Genomic DNA, 26,765 nt, shown 5'->3' on the forward strand with positions numbered 1-26,765 from the left:
CACCTTAGCCCGTCACGTTCTTCCGCCTACTTTTGTTTTCTAGCTGCTTAAGAAAAAATTATATTGAAATTTTACGGTAACGTCTTTCAAAGTTTGTAGAACTCTGTGTTAAACTTTAGTGGGGATATGGATTCCTAGCTATGATGTTTGAGTATTATTTCCTGTTGTTCCTGGTGAGGAGTTTTACTAGTCATACTCTTAAAAATTGAAAAATCATCTGGCGCATCTGCAGAAGAACCGCCGTTATTGTACCAGGGTATTGGACTGAATATCTAACACAAAATGACTCCGCAAACGGAATGACCCTTGCGACCAACTATTAATTTATTTCGGAAACTGGGCTGCTCAATATTATGAGCTGCATTCTACACTACGTTTTTCGAAGGTTCTTGGCAACGTTTTAGAAGATTACCGGACGATTATCATTATAATCATGTTATTAACACTCTTGTGATGGTGAGTGTTGTTTAATAGACCCCTAAAATTTAACTTCAATTTCCCTGCTTAATTTATGAAAGATGAATGAATGTATATATTGAAATGAGCAAACATATACGCAATATAGTGTATTCGATGAATAACCTTCCTAGTGCGCTTAGATTTTCCTTAAATATGTCATGTCTTTCGAACTATAGATCACCAGAGGTGTGAGAGTCCGTCCGTCCCCAACGAGACTCCGTCCCCAACACTATCCAATAATAAGTTATAAATATAGTAAGTATATTTGCACCATGTATGAGTAGTTACAAAGGAAATAAATAAAGAGTTACTTAATTATGTTTGTGTCAAGACTAAAGAATATTTTGTCTTGAGAATGGTGAAATAAAATTGATTAGGATAAATACCTACAGTTGACTCTGGGGCAGTATTTCAATTCTGTTACTTCATAATTACAGAAATCATTGCATCACAATATTGGGTACCATGGTGGGATTTACACCAATGACCTTGGAGTTAGCTAACAAATAGGTACATCAGGTAGGAACGTGAAACATTCATTCACAGTTTTGTCTCTATGGTATCAATTATGTCCTACCTACCTATTGATGAATAAGACTCAAAGAGGCATTAGTCCCATTTCCTGGGCATACAAATGTTAATCCTACTTCAGCAAAGTAATTGCAGATCAAAACTATCTTAAGTGAAAATATAGAAAAGTATAGAAATGATGTTATTAAATATTTTATACTTTATTTTCTCTTGAATCCAGTGTATCAAGCACAGATTTACAACTAGCTTTGGCAATTACAACAGCACTCTGTGCTCGGAGAGACAACTTTTCTTTTATTTCAGCATCAGTCAATTGCCCAAGATTTATCTTCACATTATAAAATGCTCCCCATACACCTGTCTCCAGACAACGAGCAGCCACCTGTTGTGAACAACATTCATTTGATTTTATAAATATGCATTACAATAGTGATTCAAAGTAAAAATGCTAAGTATCTAATGCATTAGTCACATTGTCAATTATAAGATTGATTGGTAAAAGTATTATTAAATTGGCAATGGGTACCATACAATGGAAGTTCCTTTTTGATCACTGTGCTCTTAAAATGAAAATAATAGATTGGAACACTGCTAGATGGCAATAAACTCATAAAGAGTTTTCAGTGGTGAAATATTCATTTGTACCATACATATATAAACTTCCCCCCAGTAATGAAGCACAGCTATTATTCTTTAAGTGATAATGGTCTAGAACTGAACATCTTAAAAATTTCATGAAATTGGTGGGAATTTTGGTTCTGAAACGGGGAGAATTTCTTTATTGACACCACAAGTGTCCAAAGTTTCTCATTAGTTTCAGTAAAAAATTCCATCCTTAAAAAAGATCCTAAAAATTTTGAAAGTGGACCATCTATAAAGCTGACTTTGCCAGCTTATTATGAAGTGAATAAAACTATCAATAGGCATGACCAAACCCTTATATGTTGTAAAATAATAGAATACATACTTCCTGACATAGCTCATGGAATAAGGAAAATGGAGGTATATGCATCCATGAGGTTGTCAGCCCTTACCCTTCTTCACTATTTTTAGTATTTAACTATCCTTTTTTATCCCAAACCTTCAACTTGGGGTTGCCTCCTCTACCAGACATTGGCTTAGGTAAACATGTACCCTTCCAATTTCGAGCACATGGTTACCATCTCCCGAATACATGAATCTGCTAATCCATGGGCTGTTTAATTGAAAGTTATAAATTTAGTTGAGTAGATGCATTAAATCCAAAATAATGGGTATCTAATCAAAATAATGATTCTTTTTTGAGCAATGCTCTCAGGTTCCTTTTAATAGAGATAACTGATGGTTGTTTAACTGCGAGTATGTTGTAACTTGCAAACATTTTTCATTTTTACACTCTATTCTTCTTGGAGAATTTCGTATCAAAATCCATACTTATTAAAAAAGTTAAGGTTTCAGAGGTCTTTGAGCAAAAATATGCTCTTATATAAAACTTTGGCGAGACAGCTAATACATTATTGCAAGTTAAAATCTTCCTTTTCTGCTCACCAGGCACCCAGCTGTTAATGCGCATGTCTGAATTGATTTTTTTTTCAAAATCTGAGCTTGAGTAGAGCAATGAGTTAGTTCTGATGGAGAAAGAATTCCATGAGGTTATATCACGCAGTTGATCTAAATGTGAAGTCAATAATATATTATTGTTAATAATGTTAGCATCATTATTTAAGTATTCATTTAGCTTTCATTAAGCTATTCAGATTATCTTCATTGATGTGCGAGAGTTAAAAATAATAAATTTTAATGCTTTTCTTTAATGCTTGCCTAAGTGCATCAACTACAGTAGTTGCACTATTGTATATGCACTGATTCTTTAATTTATCATAATCTACTATCGTAAAAATAACTCATTTATTTCTGCAATTGAGGAAGAAAGCTTTATAGCACTAATGCTATTTATATTTTGTGCAAAATTTTGAATATTTTTTAATGTAGTATAACATTTTTGTAAAAGTGAAATGACCTGTACACATCATGTTATGGCTAAACTCGAGTGAGTATGAATATAAAACTTTCTTAAGAGATTCCCAAGCATTTTTATTATCAGAGACAACACTTCTGAAGGCTGCAAAAAGTGAATCTTAACTTTAGCTGTAAATGTAACAAAATGGATAAGGGTTTTTCAAGTCATAATTAATATCTCAAATTAAGGTTAATTCAGATTAAACAGTATCCAAAAAATTTTTGTTAGGAGATATATTCCATGATAAAATTATTTTAAGTGGCTTCTATTTCATTGTATTACATTTCCTTCTCTATCAGAGCTTCAATTTAATTTTATTGTTCAAAATTGAACAAGAAGATTGACTGGACTGAGTAAAGCATAACAAAAACTTCAGTTGGAGTAGAAATCATTACCTAAGTAATAACCAACTACTGAAATATATTCTTTCATCATAATTTTTTTCAATAGAGAATATCTCCTGAAATGTGTACAACTAAATTATGCTATAAATTAAAGTATTAAATCTCCCAAATTTAACAGGTTTTAAGGCGACATCCTCATTTTCATGGTTCATGAAATGTACTACTTATGAACAATTCGCAAACCAAATCCATTAGAAATTAATGTGGACAAGTATACCTAAGCATTACCTGCAAGTCTGAAGCCGTTTGCGGATTTGAAATTTGAGCCAACTCCATCATTGGTTCCCAAACCATATTAATAGTTTCCGCAAGGCCTAGTGGCACTGAAATGGCCTGCTGCAGTGCAAATTGCATTGCTGAGTTCCTCAACATTATTTCATCAGGAGTACTTTTTGGTAGTTTCATAGCTTCCTGAAAATTTAGTTGAAATGCATCAATTTCAGGCAGTAAAAATCATTCGCCTTGACCGGAAATCAATGCATTGAAATGCATATTAGCGAATGATTTAGAGTTACTGTTGCGGCATCTCCTGCAGTTTCTTGGAATTATTCAGTTGAAAGTTTAACAATTAATTACCTAGTTATTATGCAAACTTGTTATATTTTTAAAGTAGCACTGGAAATAACTTATGGAATAACGATGAAATGTAATAAAGGAATAACCATGTAATCATTGAATGCAGTGGTGTCAGCGTCAACCATGGGTAGAATTTCATTCATCGCCTTATGAAAGGTAGGAATAAGCCGCCTCATGATGGAGTCAACTGATTCCCATTGCTTCTTGCCAAAGGTCATTTGCCCTACCATTGTTGCCAAGGCAGCTCCCTGTAAAAGATAAAACGCAATTATGATAATCCACAAGGGCATTCAAGGCAGCTGCTACATACTAAACATAATGTTAAACAGTTGACAAACCCAAGCTGTGGGAAAATATACAGTGAAATTATTGTAGAAACATTGGCGTGGCAAGTTAAATCTCCTTGGTGGGAAAGAACTGAAAGTTTATAGAAATGTATCATTCTGTTATAAACATTGCCTTGCTGTTTCACATCATAATTGTTTAGTAGAGGAGTGCAAAAGGGTTTTGAACAGATAATTGCCAGAAACACACTGCTAAGTAATGAAAATAACCATCTCATTGATTACAAGGGTGTGGTGAACTAGTGAGTAGAATGCTTGGCTGCTGAGGTTCAATTCCTGGTGACTTTGTATAACCCACTTTCACCTAAGCTATGCAATTTTTCTGGTTTCATATCTTCCTAGGAAACCAAATGTGACACAGGGACAGGAAGTGGTGGTCCCCTTAGCATGATGTACATATATATTTCACGCACTGCCAGTATGCTCTAAATTTCATCCATCAAACCAACTAATGGGTTTATTACTAAGGTATTTAATGATTTCCACCAATCAATAGGAACTTTGGTCTGATAAAATATTATTCAGGTAGCCCATTTTTTGGTCACTTATAGTTACCAACTGTTCCATTATTTCGGAACAATATTTTACAGTTTCCTTTAGGTCCCTTGGGAAACCTGACCACAAAGTACTTGGAAAACCCTCTCCTATCCCCAAAATTTTATCCCAATGACACATGATACAGGACACATGAAATATCTAAACTCTAAGGGACTGCAAGAGACATAATTTAAGATCATAGGTTGCATGTCTTACTATGAAAAATTTGCACCATGTAAAACCCACAGCAGGCAGAACTAGTATAAAAGCTTTTCCACAACAACACTCCTCATTTGGCCATTGTGTTTGGTTTTGTATTATTTCAATGAATTTTATAAATACCTATTTAACGTGTCACGAGGGAAAAATAACAATAGATTGATTACACTTAATCCAGGCATGTCAGCTAGTTAATTATATTTTGCAAGAAGCTATAGAATTTCATTTCAGAAGTTTGGGACAGCACAAAAAATATCAGGGGTCACAATGTCCCACTTACTGTAACAAAAATAAAAGAAACATGCTTGCTGTACATGTTATTTGCAGAGGTAATAAAATCTTTGGTAATTTGTAAATTAAAATTTTTATTAAGCTGAAAGAGGCTAACGGTTAACTCAAATTAATGTTAATGGATATTCAAATCAATTTATTTGATTCTGCATTATTATGCATTCCTCTTTTTTTCCTTTAAAAATTGCAAAATACACAGTTCATTGAATAACCATGTAAATTTCTTGTATTTTATTTTTATTCTGTCTTTATCCTTCATGACAGCACTGCCACACAAGAGAGTAAACTTACCAGGGCACCAACTAAAGCTGAGACTGATCCTCCTCCTGGAGCTGGAGATCTTGCTGCTACAGATTTTACAAAATCCTCTGCAGTTAAATTAAGTAAGGGTCTCTCTCCCTTCCCACCTCCTGGTAAACGATACTCTATTACTCTCTCCCTAAAGAGTAACAAATGGGAAAAAATAAAATAATTGCAGATGCCAGTTGAAAATCACTCAAAGCTCTTAGCAACCTAGTCACATTACAATGAGAATAGTGAGAGATTAAATGGACACAACTTTAGCTAGACTGCAGCTTTATCACATTTAAAATAATATATCCCCAGCAGTGTATGTACTCAATAATTAAAATACCAAATGCTGAGGGCCTCATTTAATTTCAAAAATGTGAAAACATTTCAAGTTAGGAGATTTATTTAGATTTTCAACAAACACCTATACACAAAGAAAGCTTGAACTCTTAATGCAGATAGTTTTCCACAGCTATTGCAAGGAATATATGTGTTACACTGATCATTTAGATAACCGACTAAAATAAGTATTGATTCAACAGCAATTATTAATGGCAGAAAATTTCCTCTTTCTTATCATAAATGCACACTTTTATTACAGTGAAGACCATCTTCAGTCCAAAGTGCTTCATTTTTATCACTAATTTTTGCAGAGACCTGTGAGAGAGATAAGATATTTGATCAGAATCACCATTAATGTTATTATCCTTTGGAATACTAGAACATTTCTATCAATGAGATATTATCAACATTCTGGGCCATGGGTGGATTGAAATTATATATTCACAGGAAACCCAAAATTATTGAATTAAGATATTTTCTCTGGTGGGTGGTATGAACTTCTACACTGGAAACTTTGAAGTTTATGCAGGAGACAACAGTGAGGAATCTCTAAAAAAAATACCAGAAATGATGATATTTTATCGAAGGCTCTGCTCAAAACATCAGTCAGTAAACATCTTCAAAAATGTTGTCAAATATTCAATTTGCTCTGGTAATCAAGGAAAAGAATTGGAGATGTAGAGGTAAGATCCATAAGTTCCAGAGGTGTAAATAGTAAGGAAGATGAAAGAACAAAAATATTCCTAGAAAAAGATGTTGTATTAAACAAACCTAAAAAAATCAAATAGCAGTTGAATAAACTGTAAAAATATTTACTTTTATTGCATAAAAAAGGAATTTCTGTTGTTCAAATGAACAAAAATCAATAAAAAAAGTTTTACCGCCAAAACATTTAGCTGAATGCCTTGAAAAATAAGGATTTTTATTGGCCAAAATGAAAATATGCTATCAGTACGATATTTTATTGATTGAATGATTATTAATTCTTCTTAAGCAGTTATTAAATGTGGTAAAACAAATTCATCAATGTTATATGATTAATTGATACCGTTTTTAAGATTCTTGGAGTTTGATGAATGCCGAAGAAAAAATTTGTTCCAAAAAGTGACACAAGTGGTAAACGGTAAACAAACGAAGCTCTTTACTGGGAAGAAGAGAAAAGAAGAAAAGTCTTCACAAATGAAGTTTTCTGTCTGTTATTTCACAACTATTCATTCTATGGTGTAATCATAATGGAAAATAAGTCAAATATTCCAATGAAATTATATGGGAGTGCCATTAATTTGTTTTTGGCAATACTACAACATAAATTGGCTATGGTAAACTATACTGGTTGCTACTATATCATCATTTTTTTCACAATTCATTTCCCTTAAATACTTATTTCTGGAAAATATAAATAAAGGAATAGGGTCAATCATTCCAAAAATATTGACAAATTGCTGCAAAAAGTGTTATTCAAAAAACTTATACCTCAGTGTTAGAGTATTAGCTGATGTTTTTCTGTGTACTCCATGTAACCCAATCTGGCACAGGAATTTCACAGATATTCTAGGTGGGTGGGTAATGGATAATTGGTCAGAAAAGATGGGACAGGCATATTGTGTGTTGACATGTGTTCTTAGATGTTTTAGTGACTTGTTCATATTGCAAGCTTTAGCCACATTTGGTAGAAAATCTTAGTAATAATACTTTCTTATACAGAATGAAACTGAATAAGGAAGAATTTTCATATGTTTGATGAGAAGATAAATACTCATTATTATTTTGTGGAAATAAGGGGACATGATATAAGAGGCCAACAGGCAAGAAAGGCAAAAGTAGACAGAATCACCATTTTACGTCTATACTTCAGTAATTAAGTTAAGTGCTTGCTTATAAATTATGTGAAATGATTGCAGTAATGGATTTTGCTTATTTGTAGCAGCATAATCTGAAAAAGGTTTTTGAAATGGCACAATAAAAACAAGGTGACAATTTTTTGGCTGGAGAAGGCACCAAAATTGACACATACTCACCATGAAGTCATAGCATGGCAAATCCTCAAACAACAAATGTTTTGGCATGTAGTCTGTTTGTTCAAGAAGTCACAACAACATTCCCTCTCCCTCAATGCAGGTCAATCAAGCTAAGTATACTTTACCAACAAAAAAAGCAAAAAACAAACATCACCATGAACATCAATGGGAAATTGATGCCAAAAATTACCAGTTCTTGCTTCTTGGGTATTGAAATAGGTAAAAAATTATCTTGAGACGTTTATATTAACAATTTATGATATAAACCAAGCCTCATTTGCTTTCTCATGAGAGTGATCAGGTATACTAGTTAGCAGTGATGTCCTAACAGCTGTGTGTCATATAATGGTTATTTCTATTCACATGTGAAGTACAGCGCCATTTTCTGGAGTTTCTCACCAAAAGCCCGGGCTATATTTAAAATACAAAAAAGGTTTGTTTGATTAATGTGCAATGCATCTCTTAATGCACCCTGGCACCCCCTATTTTAAAAACTTCACATTCTGCCTCTTCCGTCAATGTGTAAGTGTATATACGAGTATGTATGTATATAAATACATTTGTGTGAACGAAATATTTTGCACTTGGGCCTGATTCTTAATAATAAGTTGCCTGTCAATGTGAGGAATCTCAACAGAATTTCCCTATTTAAGAAAAAACTTAGCGTTAAATTAAATGTTTTTCTTCTTCTATGAATACCTTCAACTCTAATTTGCAACTGTATCATATTTTGACGTGTCCTATATTCGTGCAACAAATCTTTGGGTAAAATAAATGATTTGACTCATTAAATAATTTATATATTTCATTTGATATCACAGACTAAAGGGGCTGATGATGTTCTTACGTTCTTCACCCACTGTGGAAAGAATTTGAAGACTGTATTAAAAGCAGCTGGGTCTTTTTGTCATTTAATTTATGAAGGGTTTGATATGCCTTAGCAATTCCACCAAGTTAATTGTGCGGCAAATTGAAAGTAATTCATCTTCTTAATAAAACTCTTAGGGGGCCACCAGTTTCTTGATTTATCTATTCAGTGATGATAATTCAAAGGCTCATGAAAAATTTGTGCTTATAGGGTTAATTTTACAGAAGCATAATTGAAAACAATGTTTACTATTTATTAACTGGTGGAAAAGTATTAATTTTCACTGGAAAATTTGAATAACCTAAATTTCAGTAATGTAATGGAGCAATCCTGATTGGAAAATATAATACCTTTAGTAAGGGATGAATATCACAATTAAATGTGTGTGTATGTATTTAGAAAAAAATTTTATTCGAGATTTGCCTTGATCATTTCCATTTTAAAATTTTTTTCCTGCGGATGAACCTTTGGGATCATCTGTTTTCAGATTTTCTCTCATGTTTATCTAATTGTACACTAATTAATTCATTTGTGGCTGATGATAAATGGAAATAAAATCTATTGTGCATAAATAGTAAACTTTCAAATTGATAAGAATAATATAAGAACAGTGATCCAAAATAAAAAATAGAGCCAATAAAGAGATAACTTTTATAAAGTTCTGCATCATTTAAGGGGCTCATATTTTGTCATCAGATGAAAAAATTGTTAATGTGAAATCACTTTTACAACAAAAATGGCACCACCTGACCAGAAATTATGAGGCTTAACTGAACTCAAAAGTTATAACTTTTTTACTTTGAAGCATATATTTATATAGTACCACGATGTAATAAATATGAATTTAGATTGAATAAAAAAATCACCAGTTGAAAACTTTTCAGGTTAGAAACTGCGTAAAATAGTAAATGAAGTATGTTGAACTCAAAAGTTATAACTTTTTTACTTTGAAGTTATATATATTTATATAGTACCACGATGTAATAAATATGAAGTTAGATTGAATAAAAAAATCACCAGTTGAAAACTTTTCAGGTTAGAAACTTCTTAAAATAGTAAATGAAGTATGTTGGGAAGGTGAAAAATGTAAAGATACTCACTTAGGATGAAATGGATGAAGAGATGATAGGCCAAGCCGATCAATTGCCAATCGAACTCTTTGCTCCTCCTCCAACACAAAAAGGCCCTCTTTCTTGGCATAAAAGTCTGCCGCAGAGAGAAGTGCTGACAATGGAACCAGTCCCACGGCTTCAGATCCGACAACTCCAAGATTAAGTTCCTTGGCATCTTTGCAGACCTGATCAAGGAAGATTTCCTTTGAGTAAACACTTTAATTTCCACTTAATGCATGCACATCAGATATTGATAAACTGCTGATTCTCTGCAAAATTAAATCTCAAATCTAATTTTCAATACATTTAAATTTGATTATTAAACCTTGAATCAGATCCAGTGTAATTTTTTTGAGTTATGCATTTCCCCTAATTTCACAAATAAATTTCTCTTAAACTGTCGCACACACCAGATCTATTATTTATTAACAAATTTATTCATCACATAAATTTTTTATAATAAATTTTCAATGGACATATTTCTAATCAAAGACTTTCCTAAAGGTTTGAACGTATAATAGCATATACAGAATTTTTCTCCTTTGGCAAGCATTATAATCTTGCAAGGTTTGCAGTTTTGGTTAAAGAAATAGCTAGAAAGTCTGTGAGAGTTGAAACAAGTAGCATAGTAGTCAATTGACTACCCAGAAGTTATTGTTATATGACTTACATTGAGCAGCCACATAATGAATTCTTGCATGTTATGAAAATAAATTCAGGGTGCAATATGGCACTGATATTGGAGCTCAAATTGGAATGAAAGTACTAATTAATATTATTAGCAGTTGTTACACACAATATTAGCGGCAAATTGTTACAAGCAGTTCTCATTGCAGACATGTTTCATAGCAAATAATTTGAATTTTAACAAGGTAGAATTCAGAATGGTAAATTGTTTCAATGATGAATCCACTCACCTCTTCAAATGCAACATGCATTGGTGTTACTTCATAGTCTATAAGATTAAGTGAGACTTGCGCCATATTTGCCTCATTCAGCCACCATCCAATTCCTTGAACGCAGCGTAGTCTTCCTGGGTTTCCTTTGCTACGACCTTGTTCACGTATATTAAGGGCAATCCTTAAATAATGGCAAATCGATTATGTGAATGAAAATAAAATTATTTTTAAAATGATTACCAGCATTTATTAGAATGACAATTTTATTTACTAAATGTACAGAAATTCCTTGACCTACATCGGCTCATTTGAAAAGTTTTTATCATTTTCAGATTTTTTTAACCAAACTGAAATCTGAGTAAAATTAATATGTACTAAACTGATGAAAAGAGAGAAATAAATTTTGGAAAATGAATGAGATACTCAGAGTTGGGTGGAATTAAGATTAACTCAGGAAATGTGACGGATTACCCTACTACAGTACGACCTACTGTATGGTATTCTTGCATCCTTGACCTAGGTACATTACTGCCTTAATTTCAAACAACCAATATGATCTTTTATCTGTGTATATGTATTTATGCATGTATATGTATGTAATTATAAATTTTATGCCTAATATAATATGTATACGGCCTTGGGTTAAATGGAAGAAGGGACCATTAGGTCTCAATTTTGCCCAAATAAATACCTCTATCAATCTACATTCACCCACACAAATATTCACATATAATAATTGAGAATTGCTCATCATTCCTTTTTTAAGCATACCTCAGGTTACAATTGATCTAATTTTAAATGCCTCCATGGTCTCGACAAAGGATCCCCCCACCATCTTTCCACATTTTTCACTTGGCAGAAGCAACCGACCCCCAGCCACACCCTTGCAGGAAGATCATTCAGTAGAATCAACCATAAACACACCTCCTATCTCCACTCTTCTCTATTATGATGTCCTAGGCTCCCTTTACCCATATGACATAGTGATCCTTTCTTAACCCATACCTTTGCAAATGTCTGACCATCACCGACTACTACCATTAGCCTTCCTATCCATATGCATACTCCTTAACTCACTGAAATGTTTTCTCCCTCTTCGACACCAACCTAGGTTATAAAATTTAAAACTGTATCCACTCCCATTCATTCCATTTGTAGGTGAATACCCCCAAAAATTATCCAACCCATTAAAAATAGTCCCTTAAAGTTACCTGTATTTTTAGGAATGTACCAATTTATTCAAAGCAGATTAGCCGAGGAAGGAAGAAGAAGTGTCCTGGCATGTGAGGAGCTAAAATGCTGATCCATCTTTCCCTTTTTAAAAAATATACCAGATTTCCTATCCCCCATCACTTTTTCTTTACGGAGGAATCATCTCCTACCCTACCCTATCCACCATGGATGTGGAAAACAATGGCTGGAGGAAAAATTTTAGTTGCAGAGAAAATAAAAATTTCTAAAGAAGTCCCCTTGAGTTTACAATTTTATTAAGAGCACAAAGGTAAAACATTCGTACAACTACTTTAAATATTGTTGGTTATTCATAAAAACCCTCACCATGGACTAATTTGGAAGGATTCTAATGACCCCCTTAAGCTGCGCAGGTGTGAGCAATGATAACTGCTCCTGGCAGGGTCACCCATGCCAGATAGGTCGAAGGGTAGGAGCCAGACAAAAGGTAGTGCTTGCAGAATCCATTCCTCAATGAGGTGGCTGCAGAGGCATCTCACACCACTAACATCCAACACAGGGTGACCATTTGAGTGATATTCTCAAGTGAAAAACACTATTGAGGGGAGCGATGGGAAACTACCTCAATTATTCCATGAAACAATGATGAACAAGGGGCAACTATGGGACTCCACCTGCTGTTCCGTGAGTTATATCAGGCACTGGGAAAGAGAAGACTTGTGAAGTCATCATCACTATAGTTTACACAATCAGTTAATTGGGTGGAGTTAATGAATGCATTGCAGTAAATATGAGTAGATTGGAGGTATAGGCAACCTATTCTCAATCTGTACATCTCAGACTGCTCAGGTGCGAATGGTGGATGGAGAGTCTGGATCGGCAGTATCAGGAAGACGAATAAGGGAGGTATTTTTATTATCGTCCATGCTGGCAAGGTTATAAGCATACACTCGAGACTTTTGATATGTGGACTTGGAGAAGGATTGAAAAGGTGAAATTGATGGAAAGGAAAAAAATGGATTTGGCAGGGTTGGGGAAGAGAGAGGTCCAAAAAATGCAGAGAATTTTTATTAAAGATGGGATGTTGAAGACTGTGATAGAGGGGAGAATGTCAGGCAAACGAGGTAGGAGTAGGAATAGGATAAGCATGTTGGATTGTTTGAAAGGAGAAATGAATTATGCAGAATTAAAGAAGGGTTTATTGCAGTTTCAGATGTGAGGTATTTTATAAAGAGAGGCAAGTAAATATTTGGAGCCTAAAATTTCATTAGCAGACTATTCTGAGTATTTTAATAATTTTAGTTACCAAGGAAGAATCTCATGAATTCACTGGTGAAAATACTGGTTTCCTGATTTTATGTAATCTCTGAAGGAAACTCAATTTTTCAATGAAACTTCATCTCACAAACAAAACAACTTAATGTTAAGTAAGGTAGCATGATCTTGTTCCATAATCATCATTTTAAACACCAACCTGTGGGCTTGTTCCTTTGTTGATAGGAGGTTCACATTGTATGCAATCAGGAATTTTCTCACACCAACCATAGTTGCACCCCAATTTGGAACAAATTCTGCTGGCCCATAATCTGGTTTCCACTTTGGATCAGTGAGCTATGATTTTAAATAGATGATTTAATCAAAAGGGTATATAGGCGAGTTTAAACCATAAAATCTTGATATAATTTACTCAAGGTGTTGAATAAAGAATCAGATTTAGTGCAAAATGTATCCATTAGATTTGTAATTATATTAATGATAGCATATTACAAAAATATCAGAAAAATAATGGTAGAGAACCCGTTTACCCTGGCAGAATAATGTTCTAATCAAAGATGAAATAATACATTTTATCCCAGGATATATTGGTGGACTGTTCCATAGTTTAGCTAACATAGGGCCACTCTTTAAAAATAATTGGATGCTGATGTCTCCACAAAGCCCAATAAATATAAGGCAAAATCTTGAGACAGAAACTGCAAAACTTATATTGAGATGTTTTTGCTCAATCATTAATTTTCCTGCATACATTTATGATGCGCCAAAATCAAATTTTAATATTCAAAACTACAGTAGAGAAATGGAAATATTATCCTCAATTTTAAATTCTGACCATATACCATTCCATGGAAGACTGAATGAAAATGGTGATAAGGTCAGAAGCCAAGTCACCAGCGTACAAATACAGTGGAAAGGCAATGAACAAATTATACAAGAAGACAGTAATAATAATACCATCCATTTGTCAAAATTGTATTGGTAGCAAATACTGTTACAGGCTTATTTGGAATTTATTGATTATATAAAACCCATTTTCAGTAACTTATCAGCTAAATTATGAGGGAGGGACAAAAATGAATGCATTGATATTGGTGGACATCTTTCAGGTAATTTTTAAAACTGTTCAATTTGCATAGTGAGTCTTAATAATACCTGTATTTCGGTTTATACTAGCAGTTTATATATTTTTATTATAACGATAAACTAAATTTGAACCCTGATACTGGATCACATTTTGGCCATTACCGAATTCACCTCTGAGCATGCCATTGGAGGGAGTTTGTCATGGCATTTCTTTTGGTTCTTGAATGTGACTAGGGGAATTATGATTGAAGGAGGTAATAACGTGAACGAAATGAACCATGTGATGTAACACATGGGTAACTTTGTTTTCCAAAATTCATCCACCATCTTATAACATGTTGCGTGATTCATCTTCACCATTGGATGAACCAAATATTATAGTGACAAATATTTTCACCTAAATCTTTCAGAAAATGCACGAGTGTTCCTGGTGTACATGAACATACTTTTCATTTTCGATCCAATAATACGTCATTTGTTTTTAAGTAAGTACAGTTTTCAAATAATAAAACATACTTTTCTTAACAATTTCATTTTTATATGAAAGCCTGTGCCTTAATCTACTTTTCTGCATAATTTCCACAAACATTTAGGCACTTAATTGAATTGTAGAACCAGCTTTAGAATCCCATCCTCATAGAAGTCTGCCACCTGATTTGACAACCACTGCAACATGGTCATTTTGGCCTCATAACTGTGACTGTGGCACTGGCCACCCAGATGCCTCTTCAAATGCAAAAAAGGGTGATAGGTACTGGGCACTCAATTGGGACAGTACAGAAATTGATAAAGTCGTTCCCAATAATCCAATGAGATCTTGAGTTTGATTAAGTCATGTGTGGGTGGGCATTGTCATGGAGTAACCACTTTCGGTACTTTAAACATTTGGTCACAACTTCACGGAGAACACTTCTTGACACTTGAGGAAACTCACTATAACAAAGACAAAATCATAAAGCATCTGTTCTATTTAACTTTTTCATCAAATTTTTGCACTAAATCTTCAGTAATGACTAAAAGTTGCCCAATTCATTCGTCATCATGAAAATTTGTGCGGTTATCCCTAAAAAGCTCTTTCCCATTTCCATACTGTTCCATTGCTCATTATGTTTTCTCCGCAAACTTAACTAATATGATTATGAATTTCAGCTGCTTTTATGCCATTAGCACTAAGAAAATGAATCGCAGCACGTATTTCACAGTCAGTCGGATTCTCAACAGGCGGAGGCATTTTAAATACAAGCAAACGTAAACATGGTCAAATGTTTCCATAAAAGCATCTGCTATTTCCTAACAGATGTGGATATACAGCATTCATGTGCTCAATGGCCCACCGCAGCACTGTAGTGGCCAAATTTCAAAACGGTTCTTACTTAACAAATACACTACGTACATGAATACATATTTCAACTATAAGCCTTGATCATTCCAGTTTTCTCAAGAAAATTATTAGCTAAGAAAATATTTGTAATATTTCACACATTCACATTCACACTCACACAATACTTGAATTGTATTTTCAATGCTGTAGTATACTTTTCAAGAACCTTGAAGTTATCTATGCAATGTTAAAATATGCTGTGCATAAGATGGTGTGCACTTTTGAACATTGCAGTTCTTGATTTTCTTTGCATGAAGTTAATCCATCAATGGTGAACCCTGGACAATCAACTTTATCCTAAAGTATGATTAGTTTCAATAAACATTTTTACCAGAATGCAAATGTGTGGCCACATTTGTCGCACATTTGATTTTATTTCATAGGGAAGAATGCAAGAAAGAACCAACAAACTTAGCAAAATGGATAGACTGATTTGGAAAAAAGTTGCTATACCTTTTCTTGTAGTCCCTCATATTCACCGGATCTTATTTGGGGTACAGTTTCCCTGTAGCTCGGTGTGCCAATGTCTGGCCTAAGCTTTCTGTCAGCTGCTGCCCCATAAAGATAGACTGGAATTTTTAGGGCACTGGAAAGAGCTTTTGACAGCTGATGTGCACAGTAAATGCACTCCTCTTCTTCCACTCCACTTACAGGAACAAATGGGCATACATCCATGGCTCCCAGGCGAGGATGTTCACCTTATATAGGTAAAATTGAAAGAGCAGGATATAAATTTCAGTTTCTTAGGTCATATTCCTATGAATTATGAGCATAATCCATAAATACATAGCTGTATGTTGTGATCTTATAATGGGCTAAGACCAAGTCTCCTCTCAAAGAAAAGAGAGTTAATGCAGCCTACTTTCTCCATACCAAATTAGAGATTTATGATTGAACGATACAGTATAAAACAATAAAATTGTTTCGACCAACAATCATTGCTTAATGGATTACTTTCCGATTTGAACATAGTTTGCAATTCACTTATAAAGGTGATTGCAATCTGTATCGTATTATAAAGGTTGTGGCAATAAAATTACAAGACAAGAGAAAACAAGAACAGTAAACACAGTTGATTATAATGATATAGAGTTATTATGAATTAAATGATTGGGGATGAGGAATGGTCGGTGGAACCAGCCAAAGAATGCTATTGGTAATTTTTTTATGTACCTGAGGATTTTGCATGTAAATAGCACTATGGTATGGCATGATGTCTATCAATCTTTGAAAATTGGGAATAAAAAACTTGAAAAATCTGGGAAAATTGAATAAAGCAGAGAAACTTGGAGTTTTAGAGAATTAATGTTCCTTTATCAGAAAATAGGTGGTACACAGTAAGGAAAAATGACTTGTGTTTTTGTAAATTGAATTTAATTTAAATGAGTAATCTAGCTTTTAAGTTACCTTGATTTTTTTACTACAGGCTTTCAGTGTGTTTTTCATTCTTCAAGAAGGTAAGAAATTGTGCATCACATCTGTGTAGTTTTAAGTAGTATTCTTGCAGTTAATTCATCTCCCTGAGTGTTGTGCTACAATAACTAACTACTGCTGCACTACAATTGAGTAATGATCATTAGGTACCTCTTTGAGTAAGAATGCCACTGTAGATAAATACTCCATAATAGGAATGATAGTTTTTCTACAATATGTAACTACTGTTATTCATCTGTATTATTAAGTAGGTGTACAATATTTCCTGTTAATGAAAAGCATTTCAGACTTGCCTCATCCTGTTTACAGAGAGTTAATTTTCAAGGAAATATCAATTCTTGGCAGGACCAAGGTGACTTGCGGTTAAAAGCCAGAATGGTCTTTCATAGGTAGTTATTTTGATATTTGTATTTCCTAAATGCTAGCAGTGAAAAATGCAAACAGGTATCGTGGCATGGTTAGAGTTAGTAGCATGTCAGCACAGAAACTTAAAAATGAATTTTTATTCTTGAAAACCTAGAATCAGGAACCATTCAATTGCTGGCCTTTCTGTATGAGCATTACCTGCTTTCATTTAAATGTCTTTTAAATGAGGCCTCACTATGATGCACTCTACTACACTAAAAGGTCCAGCATTACGAGGCATTTTCAAAAAAGGAGGGCCGTTTTTTATATTAAAACATTGGCAGGTCAGAAAAAAGTTGTACGTATGCAGCTTCATCTATTGATTATTTCATAAATCACTGAAGTTATTATTTTGATTCAGTAGTTTTTTGCCTATGGGTGAATGGGGACGACAATGTCCACAAAAATCTTTGCTCCTGACAGATGCAAAGTAAGTGCTGTGATTTTAATTTTGGTTTAAAAGGATCATCAGCGGCCCAAATTCATCGGGATTCGTGCCTAGTTTATGGACCAAGAGTTATCAGTGAAGGAAAGGTTAGACAATGGTGTTTGAGACTTCAAAAATGGCCACACAAATGTACATGATGAAGAGCAGAGTGGCAAGTCCAGTATCCAGATCAATGAAATCATTCAACATTTGGACCAAGAACTGTAATTTTAAGTGACCAACAAACAAAAGTGAATTGATAGTCTTTGGAAACATACTGAAGCAGAACCTTGGAATGCATATACATGACAAACAAATATTCCAGATGCATGTTAACTACACAGTTGTTAAGGTTAAAAAGATATTTCATACACTATGAAGACACTGTTGAACAATGTTTGGTCACAAATCAGTATTCGGGTATTTATAATTGGGTCATCAAAACCTATTGTTACACGCAGGTGTACAATCTGGGGAAATAAGGCTCAGTGCGGCAGTATCCAAAGAAAACTGCCAGAGACACTGCAGGCCTGCTTGATCCTTAATACTCATTGCTACAATACAGTGAGCATGATAGCCCTCAATACTCTGGAGAGCGCCCAGAGAGGCTTACCTAGGAATGGAACCAGGACCCTCAGGTCAGTAGTCAAACACTATACCTCTGAGCTACTGTGACTCTAATTGTTGTCAATTTGAATTTGCTTGTTTGACAGACTTACTTGTTTGACAGACTTAAGTTTATGGTTCCCATCAACTGTATTTTAGAAGTAGTTCTCATGGAGGATGACCGACATGAGATCATTTTTTCATCAAGATGGAGGGCATAGTTTGGAATTGGAAAAATTTTAGAGGAAGCAGGAAGGTTCAAGAACTATGCACAAGATAAAGTACTGCATTTGAAGTGCTCTCACACAGCTTTCAAGTGGGGATCTCTAAAAATCTCTGATCTAAAGATCTCTGCGTACCTCTAAAAATCCACCATTCCCAGGATTTGAACCTGGATCCTTGAGATGGGAAGTCAATACTCTACCCAGTGTAACAATCCCAATACCCCTGTAATGGAATTTACATTACATATGCATTAGTCATTCCAAAGAAGCCCAGTAACATACCCTTATGTTTGGTCATATCGATGAGTTTTGAAGCCACCAAAGCTGCATTGAGTGCTCCTTGCACAACTGCTTCAGGACTTCCAACAAATGTGTAGACAGTGCGATTTGTTGATGGCCCAGGATCAACATCTAGTAGACTACAACCATCAGTTCTTTCTATCGCATCGGCTATGGCTGATATAATCTATAAAAGAAAAATTAAAATTTCACTATTTGAAATCAGACAAAAAAAGAGACGAAAATGTCATTCAACAGTTGACATTGTTATCTTCAGCCTTCATGGCTCAGTGTAGGTGAAACCTCATAATAGTTTTGACAACTGCAAGTAAGAATTTTTGAGAAATCAATTTAAATAGGGACTAATCATGTTATGAATCCTTCCTTACTACTGTTAAAGTTGATGAACATGGAAGAAAAATGGAATTGAAAAATGTTTACACATATTTTATTTACTTCTCCATTCTTGAAATATATCATAATTAATCTACAAAATGGAGATCTCAAGATTTTCAAGTTAGCAAAAATTGTAACACAATCATGAAATACATTGTAATCATCTTCACCTGCAGTTCTCCTTCCTGCTGACATCTTCAATTATACAGGCATTTGTTTGGCTCTGATTCTTATCATTTATGTATTTAGTGGAAGTCTTGTTAAGGACTACATAATGTGGAAGTCCTGTTAAAACTTCCACTATATGTAGTCTATAGAACTTCTTCATTATAGAACTTCTTCAACAAAGGTTAACTGTAAATGCTGAAGTGGTTTGGAGGGTTAAAAGATGTGGGAACATTATAAAGTAGAAAAACATAGTTGGCAAGGAAGCTGGAAGGATACTGGCTATTTAAAAAAATGTTTTCCTGAACAGGAGTTGAACTACAGATGTTGTGTTACAGATTTGTGCACATACCACCTAGCAGTTTAAACAAAATGATTAACATTGGAATCATTGAGGTTTTATGTAACTGAGTGCCCAATTCATAGTTAAGCAAATATGAAATCATACATTTATTTGGCCACCTTTGCTCATTTCATCCTTTATTCTGCTTGCACTTCTAAATTATATTTCTTAACTTGATCACTGCAAGTCTTATTAACCTAATATTCCTTTCCCCTTATCATGTTTTCCCTTCTTTGATAAATAGTAAAATAGCGCCTACATTCCATGCCCCCCACTAGAGTAAGTCGGGTTGGGATTAATGGGCTGTGGTATTGTACAATGTCTGTCCCAAAAGTAGTAGAACTGAGTATAATAATGAAAATGTGTCGCCAGAATTGATGCATTCACCCAAAAGTCTTCGAAGTAGCACCTTTGTGCGTTCAAACACCGCTGCCAGTGGGTTTTCCGCGCCTCGTACGCCTTCTGGAAAGTGGCGCTCGTAATGCTGCTAAGCTCCCTCGTCACGGCCTGTTGTAACGCTTCCACATAGCCGTGGTGACGTCCTTGCAGCACGGATTTGAGGCGGGGGAAGAGGAAGAAGTCTGGTGGGCTATTGTCTAAAAAGTTTGGATCCTCACTCACATGGTCGAGAAGCTCTTGGCAGATCCTCGTACGAGTTTCCTTTTGTTCGTCCGAGAGTACTCGCGGCACCAGCTTCGCACCTTACTTTCTCATGCCCATTTTTTTCGATCACAAGTCAATGCATATCACTTTTAGGGATGTTAAGGTCATCAGAAGCTATTCGAACACTTAATCTGCGATCCCTGTCCAACAAAACCTTCACTCTTGCAAGAGTTTCGTCACTTTTTGAGGTAAAAGGACGTTTGGCGTCTTCAACATCTCTACCGTCCCGAAACAACTTGTGCCACTCAAAAACGCCCGATCTACCCATGGCGCTATCACCATTGGCTGCCTTGAGCATGTCATGAGTTTCTTTCCCGATTTTTCCCAGTTTCACGCAAAATTTGATGGCGAAGCGCTATTTCAATAACCGGTTCATGACGGAGCGTAGCGAGGTCACGTTATAGAGGTTTCGCTAACGAACGACCCGCACTCCAAAAAGGCTGGGAGCCAACTGCAACCGACCTCCAGCCTTTCCTGAGACTCTTCTCCCTCGAACCCAGCCAGAGAAATCACCGCCCGTTAGTCCGTCTATCCGGGAAAAATAAGTCATACTACTTTTGGGACTAACCTCGCATATTATTTCCTATCTGCGGGAATGCTTTCAGCCATGCAGATTGCAATCAGCAGATATGATCTCGTATACCACCATGAAAATTATTTTAAGTGGCTAAGGAGTTCCTTGATATAAAATAAACATTTACCCTAAAAATCAGTAACAACAGCCTTAATAATCAAACTTAAAGAAAATAACCACTCGGCAAAATAGCAGGAGAGTCTTGCTTATCATTGAAGAATATTAAATTGTGATAAGAGGAATGATCAATTTCAGTAGTAGTTCCCATTTTCAATGACTAAAATACGTAATTAAGGGAAAAATTATTTTATGATTTTGAACAATGCTTTACTGTGCTCAAGTTTTCAGTACGTACTCATCAGTGATTTATTTTTACTATAGGTATTTTAGCTGTTGCCATATTCAGATATAAAATTCAAAGGTTGATGAACTGCGAAAAAAACTTTATAAGTTCCATAGAACTTTATTTAAATGCAACTGGTTCCGTCGCACAGTCAACATTATCAGGTAAAAAAAATCAAGGATTGATGCTGTGTGTCTCGTATATACCTGAACACATTGAGGAAGGTATCTGGCCGAAAGACTTCGTGAGATCAGTGCTAGTTCCTATTTCGAAAAAGATAACGGCTACATCATGGGAGGACTACAGAGCACTTAGTTTGATTCCCCCCTCAGCTAAAGTGGTTCTCAGGATCATCAACAAAAGGATGGATAGCAAGGCAAATGATTACTTAGGGGATGATCAGTTTGGGTATAGGAAGGGGAGAGGCACACGCGATGGCATTGCAGTAATACGATCACTAATCGAGAGGAATATAGAATACAGCAATTAGGACTTATTCGCTTGTTTCGTAGATTTCGAAAAGGTGTTTGATAGAGAGAATTGGGAAAAATAATGAGGATATTGTAGAAAATAGGAATAGATTGGAGGGAAAGGAGGCTAATCCACATCCTGTACATGTCTCAGACTGCTCAGGTGCGAGTGGGGAACGGGGAGTCCGGATGGGCAGTGTTAGGAAGAAGTGTAAGGCAGGGTTGCCCATTACCACCGGTGCTGTTCAACATATATGTGGAGGATAAGATTAAAGAGGTATGGAAAGAACTGGAGGTAGAAATGAAAGTCGGAGGGGAATCCGTAAAATCAGTTAGGTTTGCTGATGACCAAGCACTAATTTGTCAGTCAGCCAAGGGGTTGCAAGTATTGCTAATGGAATCGGAAATTCAGTGCGATAGATATGGGATGAGAATCAATATAAATAAAACAAAGGTTATGTGATTTTTCAGAAAGACAAAGGTTAAGCTATTAAAATAGGAGGGCAAAAGGGGATCGAGATGGTGCGGGGGCTAACGTACTGGCTTCCCACCCAGAGGGCGCGAGTTCAAATCCAGGCGGTGTTGAATATTTTTCAGAGGTATCTCGATCCCTACTTGAGGTGCTTTGTGGAGGGCACTTTGAGTGAGTACGCCGTCCGTCGGATGGGACGTTAAACTGCGGACCCCTTGGCGCCTTTCGTAAAGAGTAGGCTAATGCCGACGCCGGGTTTCTCTCCACCCTTTATCCTTTCCTGTCCATCCCCTATGGCGCAAATGACCTTAACTGTCGGTCGCCTTCCCTCAAAACTACTACTACTAGGAGGGCAAAAACTACAGCAGGTGGAACAATTGACGTATCTCGGAAGTGTTTTAGACCAAAATGGTCAAAGTAGTAGGGACTTAAGGAGAAGAATTGCACTTGGGAAAGGGGCTTTCACAAGGAAGAGGGAGTTGTATACAGCTCGGAAACATGGTCCCTGAAGCAGGAGAACAGACAGATTGGAGGCTTTTGAAATGTGAGTATGGAGAAGAATGGAGAAGGTGAAATGGACAGAAAAGAAAACCATTGAGGAAGTACTCGGTATAGTGGGCGAAGAGAGGGGTTTGTTGGGAGAAATCCTATGGAGGCAGGGAAAGTGGATGAAGGGGGTATTGACCGGCAGCGGGATGTTGAAGACTGTAATTTAGGGGAGAATGTCAGGCAAACGAGGAAAGGGAAGGAACAGGATAGGGATGTTGGACGGGATGAAGTGAGGAAGGAAGAACACAGACGAAGAGGGACTGGTTGTAGAGTAGGATGGTGTTTTGTGTTTTTTTAGGAGATAGTTATTTGGTAGTTGTCTCCATCCAAAACCTACCTTAACCGGTAGATTGCCTTAAAAAAACACACACGTGAATGTGGTAAGAGGAGATTTGGGAGAAGGGGGGTTGGGTGGGAATGTAAAAGAATTTCAGGGGAGTATGTTATATAAGTGGTGTGAGGAAGTAGTTTAAATAGTCATTTGATGTTGACTTATTATTATTATTTCATCCCAACTCAGATAAAAATGTTTGGCTACGGAATGAGATCGCCGATTACTGATGCACCATTTCATTAACTTTCCCAAACAATAGTGGCCAATCATGAAATAAGACCGTTTCTCTAAGTTCCAAAACATAGTAAGTGCGTGTCTTATATGAAGCTGGGAAGGATTGCTTTGCATTAGGCTTTTAAATTCATTCAATACAAATTCTTTAAATAAAGTCAAAAATTTTATACTATGCATACCCCAGACCCAAAGCTTGAGCACCCGTCATTAGCTATTCTTTTTCGCGTCAATTTCCACAGAAAACACGAGCGATGAATTCCGACGCGGCCTGTTTTATACTGTTCACGTAGTTAACGTCGACGAATCGTCCTTCAAACACCTGTCTCGGAGCTTTATCTCGCTTCTCGGAGCCGAAATTACATATCATAAGTCTATACGTCGCTCCCCATCGTGTGCCCTTATCTCTAAGCGTATAACTTTAAAACGTATGGCAGCGCTCGATTGATTAATAAGGACAGGAACATTATTAGTAACAACCTCAAGTTCGATTGATCCAAATAATTAATTCCCATTTGCAAGCTTATCAATCAATAGCAATGTCTACGACAGCTTGAATGAGAAGCAAATTTTTACTAGGGAATTTTCGAAGACAACACATGTGCCAGCATTAGATTTTCATCTTAAAAAAATCTAATTGTAAGAGTGTAAAAGCATACAAGCTTCTCACTATTTTTGACGGTGAATTTTTAGGTGGAGTTACATGGGTGAATCTTACCGTGGCGTACTACTTCTCTAAACCCATTTCGCCGATCGCAATGTGTCTGTTCCCTTGGCTTTTTATCGAATGCCTCCGAGATTGCGAAGGATAATTTTCCGGTATCACCGACTCTTAGAAAGAGAAACTCGGCGCCTATCTCCTGTCTCGTGGGACTTAAAATGTAAGGGCCGCTCCTGAAGAGGAAGGCCCTGACCCTGACCTTCAGCTCTCGGACGACATAGACAAAGAGGGCCCGCGACTAACAAATTACTGGTGGGATGAATTTAACATATATTTCAGGAACACCATATTTGCAATTTGTTTGGCCAGTTTATCTCACAGACATGCTCCATTTCTTTAACGAGTGGCCTGGTGGTTTTGCGGCAACTTTGCACTCATTAAAATAACATTCATTTAAATCTAAAGGTAAATAAAATATATGTCATCATTCAACAGATGAACCATAAACACAGTAATCAACCCGAAGTGCGGTTTGGTAGATGATGATAGAGTTCATCCAGTATTAAGCCCGACGGCGTGTGAATTCACGCATCAGGGTAGGGGATGAATTGATGAAAATGAATGCATTGCAGATGAAAACGAAAAATATTTGATTCTTAATGACGGATAGAGTGAAAAAAGGAATGCAAAACTCGGAATGAATAAAACATAGTGAAGAAATTTTAAGAAATTTAGCCAGCATAAATTATTACGCTAATGTTGTACTTGGAGAAAAGCATCCTCGAAACATAAACTACTCCTCCTTAAAAAAAGGAGCAGCTGAAAAATCACAAAAAATTAAAATTGCATCGTAGGTTGTAGATTAATAAGATTCATTATTTAATATTGTACATGAGTGACTTTTCCGTCGCAAATGAAATGATCTCTAAGTTGTTGTTAGTTTATAAAATAAACCATAAACACAGTAATCAACCAGGAGGTCGGTTTGGTAGGTGATGATAGAGTTCACCAATTGCTAAGCCCGATGGTGTGTGAAATTCACACATTAGGGTAGGGGGGCCAGTTCCTTTCCCTGTGCCGTTCATGGTTTCCCAGGAAGATCTGGTACCCGAAAAACCACATAGCTGGGGTGGAGCCGAGGGTGCCCAGAGAAGCATGCTCGGGAATCGAACCCGGTCAATAGTCCAACGCTCTCTACCCCTGGACTACCGTGACCCATCATTCCAGATGTCACCTCACTAGAACAGCGTCACCTTCTAATGTAACAGCATTGATGGGTGGTAAAAAATAACAATGCATTTGTAAATACCGAAAATATTTGTTCATAAAAATAAAAGCGGCTTTAAAAAAACTCAAGAGCTCAGACTTGAGTCCGTGGCTATATTATGAATTATATTAAATCTTATTATTTTTAGTACAACTTCGTCTCTCAAATAAAACTCGACAATTGACTGTAAAATATTTCTCCAAGGTCGAGTCAACAATTGAATCCGTTCAAAAATGGACTTGAAGCCACGACCCTTAAACTGAAATCACGTACGGGCTTGCCAGCAGGGAGAAAAATGCATGACTGGCGATGATTTTATCTTGTCTTATGTTAACAGTGCTATCGAGGATTGATTTGCTAATCAGACACGTCAATAGAGGGCAGCCGCGAAGCTTTAAATGGCCAAGAGTTGACAGATAATATTGCATTCTTACGCTTTTGTCTCGCCCCTCCGAGAAGTTCGGAACGCACTCCACTATCTTGGGCATGTTGGATCACTCCCACTTGTGGATCTCCACCGAAGACGAGCACCAGTCGCTCTCACGCCGGTCCCGCAGAAGGTCAAGCTATGCGTCTTTAAAATGCGACGCGTCAAAGGAATGACTCTTGCCGTCTGGATAGACGACGATATTACTCGCTACGTTCAAAGATGAGCGACGTGAAACATCAAACAGTTCTCACCAATTCGTTGAGTTCGATTCAGCCTATGCTTTTGCCATGGGAGGACGACTGCTTTATAACCTTCCTCCAGGAAGGCACACTACTCCACTCATTCCTTCCCCTCCAGCCAACAGTCCGTCGCCTCCTCCCCCTCCCTCGCCCCCTTCCTTGTAGTTCCAGTCTTGTTGTCTGCCGGCACGGCAGTTCGCCTTTCAAGGTAGTTCTCGTTCTATCCGCAGGAGTGTGGTAGTAGCGTTTGAGGGTAAGGTAAACGCGCTCACCCTTAACAGTTTTCGTGGAAGAAGTTTTGTTTCTTTTTAACGGAAGGCCGAAGATTTTCTCGATTATCGTCAAACTACGTCGCTTCCCTATGGGATCCATTTTATTTCTCTGCGAATTGATGAAATAACGCTCATGGAGTCGATGGATGGGGCTGAAA

At 36.2% G+C, this 26,765-nt stretch overlaps 1 protein-coding gene across 1 annotated transcript; it reads right to left on the minus strand.

Annotated features, from left to right (window-relative positions):
* Nucleotides 1-1,183: 1,183 nt before the first annotated feature.
* On the minus strand, nt 1,184-26,434 carry LOC139696860 (formimidoyltransferase-cyclodeaminase-like). The gene is made up of 10 exons (XM_071595739.1): nt 26,101-26,434; nt 19,202-19,385; nt 16,277-16,521; nt 13,556-13,692; nt 10,909-11,071; nt 9,980-10,176; nt 5,652-5,799; nt 4,056-4,217; nt 3,622-3,804; nt 1,184-1,372 (listed from the first exon to the last, which is right to left on the minus strand). The coding sequence occupies exons 1-10, from the start codon at nt 26,152-26,154 to the stop codon at nt 1,184-1,186; spliced, it is 1,662 nt and encodes a 553-aa protein (XP_071451840.1). The 5' UTR covers nt 26,155-26,434.
* Between the last annotated feature and the right edge of the window lie 331 nt (nt 26,435-26,765).

Source organism: Hetaerina americana, unplaced genomic scaffold, assembly GCF_022747635.1.
Source record: "Hetaerina americana unplaced genomic scaffold, ioHetAmer1.1.p SCAF_7, whole genome shotgun sequence".
Taxonomy (NCBI): Eukaryota; Metazoa; Arthropoda; class Insecta; order Odonata; family Calopterygidae; genus Hetaerina; species Hetaerina americana.

What these genes read in the sequence shown, in the direction of transcription:
- LOC139696860 (XM_071595739.1), bottom strand. Translation starts at nt 26,154, where the DNA reads ATGCCCAAGATAGTGGAGTGCGTTCCGAACTTCTCGGAGGGGCGAGAC. An exon ending in ATGAGGGACTACAAGAAAAG is followed by an intron (nt 13,693 to 16,276) that starts GTATAGCAACTT and finishes TTAAAATCATAG; the next exon opens with CTCACTGATCCAAAGTGGAA. An exon ending in CTTCATCCATTTCATCCTAA is followed by an intron (nt 5,800 to 9,979) that starts GTGAGTATCTTT and finishes GTTACTCTTTAG; the next exon opens with GGAGAGAGTAATAGAGTATC.